General features: G+C 42.4%; 1 protein-coding gene across 1 annotated transcript in view; it reads left to right on the top strand.

Moving 5' to 3' along the window:
• Positions 1 to 2,500, top strand: part of cdh5 (cadherin 5) — a 13,335-nt gene that overhangs the window by 3,893 nt on the left and 6,942 nt on the right. Inside the window, exons 4-7 of the mRNA XM_060859244.1 lie at positions 1 to 75; positions 901 to 1,068; positions 1,255 to 1,436; positions 1,591 to 1,835. The exon at positions 1 to 75 is cut by the window's left edge and continues 42 nt beyond it. Of these exons, the coding sequence (XP_060715227.1) occupies positions 1 to 75; positions 901 to 1,068; positions 1,255 to 1,436; positions 1,591 to 1,835 (670 nt within the window). The remainder of the gene's footprint in view (positions 76 to 900; positions 1,069 to 1,254; positions 1,437 to 1,590; positions 1,836 to 2,500) is intronic.

The raw sequence follows: 2,500 nt of genomic DNA on the forward strand, positions 1-2,500 counted from the left end.
CGAGCTCTCCGAACGGCATGGTGACCTACACACTGCTGAACGCAACCAACGTCTTCAACATTAACCACAGAACAGGTGAGATCAGGTTCCACACAGTGCTGCCATTACTGCCTGTAGGGTACACAGAAAGTATTGGCACCCCTCTACAAATTTAAGGGATTAACTCTGATCTAGATGATCTACAAAGTTTTGCAGACATAAGGGACATTTAAGCACAAATAAATAAATAATATGTTTAGATTTATATGTTTCAATTTTATCTGTCTAGCACAGTATAAAGGAGATTATTCTGAGGGATTATCATGTTAATGATCATGTTAATGGAGTTAAAGCTGCAGGAATTACAGCACTGTGTACATCATCACGTCATCCACTGACAGCCAAACACGTCTGCTTCCTTCTCTACACACTCTTCTCCTCTACACACTCTTCTCCTCTCCACACTCTTCTCTCTCCACACTCTTCTCCTCTACACACTCTTCTCCTCTACAAACTCTTCTCCTCTCCACACACTCTTCTCTCTCCACACTCTTCTCCTGTTCACACTCTTCTCCTCTACACACTCTTCTCTCTACACACTCTTCTCCTCTTCACACTCTTCTCCTCTCCACACACTCTTCTCTCTCCACACTCTTCTCCTGTTCACACTCTTCTCCTCTACACACTCTTCTCTCTACACACTCTTCTCCTCTTCACACTCTTCTCCTCTCCACACTCTTTTTTCCTCTTTTTTTTCACGCTCTTCTTCATCTGGTTAACTGAAGGAGCTTTTCTTCACCAAAGTATCTCAGAATTCTTAAACTCATTCTTCTCACCTCCTCCACAGTTAGATTCTGTTGGTGTTTGGATTCTTTTGGTGCTCCTGGGTTCACCAGGGTCTTGTGTTTGTGTGTCCTTCAGGTGAAATTACCACCAAAAATAATAATCTGGATCGTGAGACTCAGAGTGAGTATAAGGTGTTGGTGCAGGTTTGGGACACGCCTGGATCAGCAGGAGGACTGTCAGCAAGCACTGTGATGACCATCAATATCAACGACCTTAATGACAACCAGGCTGAGTTCTCCAAACGTACGTAAATTTGTACCTTCTGCTTCCTTCTTACAGTTTAGTTTCTTTTCACATTTGTATATAATGCCTTGTGTCCACTGTCCTCTCTAAAGAACATCATCTTTCACTTTTTACTGTGTCTCAGGTCGTGTCTCAGATCACAGTCAGCTATTCTTCTTACACTTCTTGTGTATTTGTTTTCCACAGCAAGGTACCACTTTGATGTGAATGAGGATGAGCCTGTGGGGTTCATAATCGGAACACTGGCCATTCGAGACCGTGATGAGAAACAGAATAAAATGCCCTTTTTTATTGTAGAGAGTTCATATAAAGACATCTTTGATCTGGAGCACAATGACAATTACGATGGCGTTCTCACACTGAAGAAGGTAGCGTTCACTTCATCATGTCCACTATACAGCATTAAACTTTCCTTTAGCTGGTAACGGTGCCAGTCATCATCTAACCATGAACTGTAGCTCCTAATATTGTGTTGTCACACTCTGCTGCCTTGCCACCTTACCTGTTTCTTTTCTCTAACAGGAACTCGACTACGAGACCAAGGCGAGCTTCTCATTTACTGTAAATCTTAAAGAGAATGTTGTCCAACCTGCAGACAACAGCAACGCCTGGACGACTGCACAAATCCACATCAACGTTAAAGACATGGAAGAGCTGCCGGTCTTCTCCCAGAAAGAGTACAACTTCACTGTTCACGAAGGACAGAAAAATATCATTGTGGGATCAGTTTCAGCCAGAGACACAGACAAAACCAACCACAGGATACGGTACAGACATCACCAGAATATACACACAGCATCATAACATTCAGAGATAATAAGAAACATCTTTGTAATGATGGAAGCTCTAAAAACTCTTTCTGCTTGATGTTTATTGGAATATTGGACAGTTATCATACTTGATATAAACATTCACTCACTCATTCATCTTCTACCGCTTATCCGAACTACCTCGGGTCACGGGGAGCCTGTGCCTATCTCAGGCGTCATCGGGCATCAAGGCAGGATACACCCTGGACGGAGTGCCAACCCATCACAGGGCACACACACACACACACTCTCATTCACTCACACAATCACACACTACAGGCAATTTTCCAGAGATGCCAATCAACCTACCATGCATGTCTTTGGACCGGGGGAGGAAACCGGAGAACCCGGAGGAAACCCCCCTTGATATAAACATTTGCTTATATTTATATTTTATATAGTATTAAACTTTCAATTTCTCTGTTTTACTGAAACTTATTTATTTTAAATGAAAAAAGAACCTCAAATTTTCAGTGTATTCTCAGACGTCTGGACCCACAGTGTGTTTATGTAGCGTGGTGTTGGTAGCATCATGCTGTGGGGAGTTCTGCTGGAAAAGTAACTGGTGCACTTTAAAAGATTAACTCCAAAAAGTGAAGAAACACCTCAGAAGACATCAAGCA

This window comes from Tachysurus vachellii, chromosome 23 (assembly GCF_030014155.1).
Source record: "Tachysurus vachellii isolate PV-2020 chromosome 23, HZAU_Pvac_v1, whole genome shotgun sequence".
In the NCBI taxonomy this organism is placed as follows: Eukaryota; Metazoa; Chordata; class Actinopteri; order Siluriformes; family Bagridae; genus Tachysurus; species Tachysurus vachellii.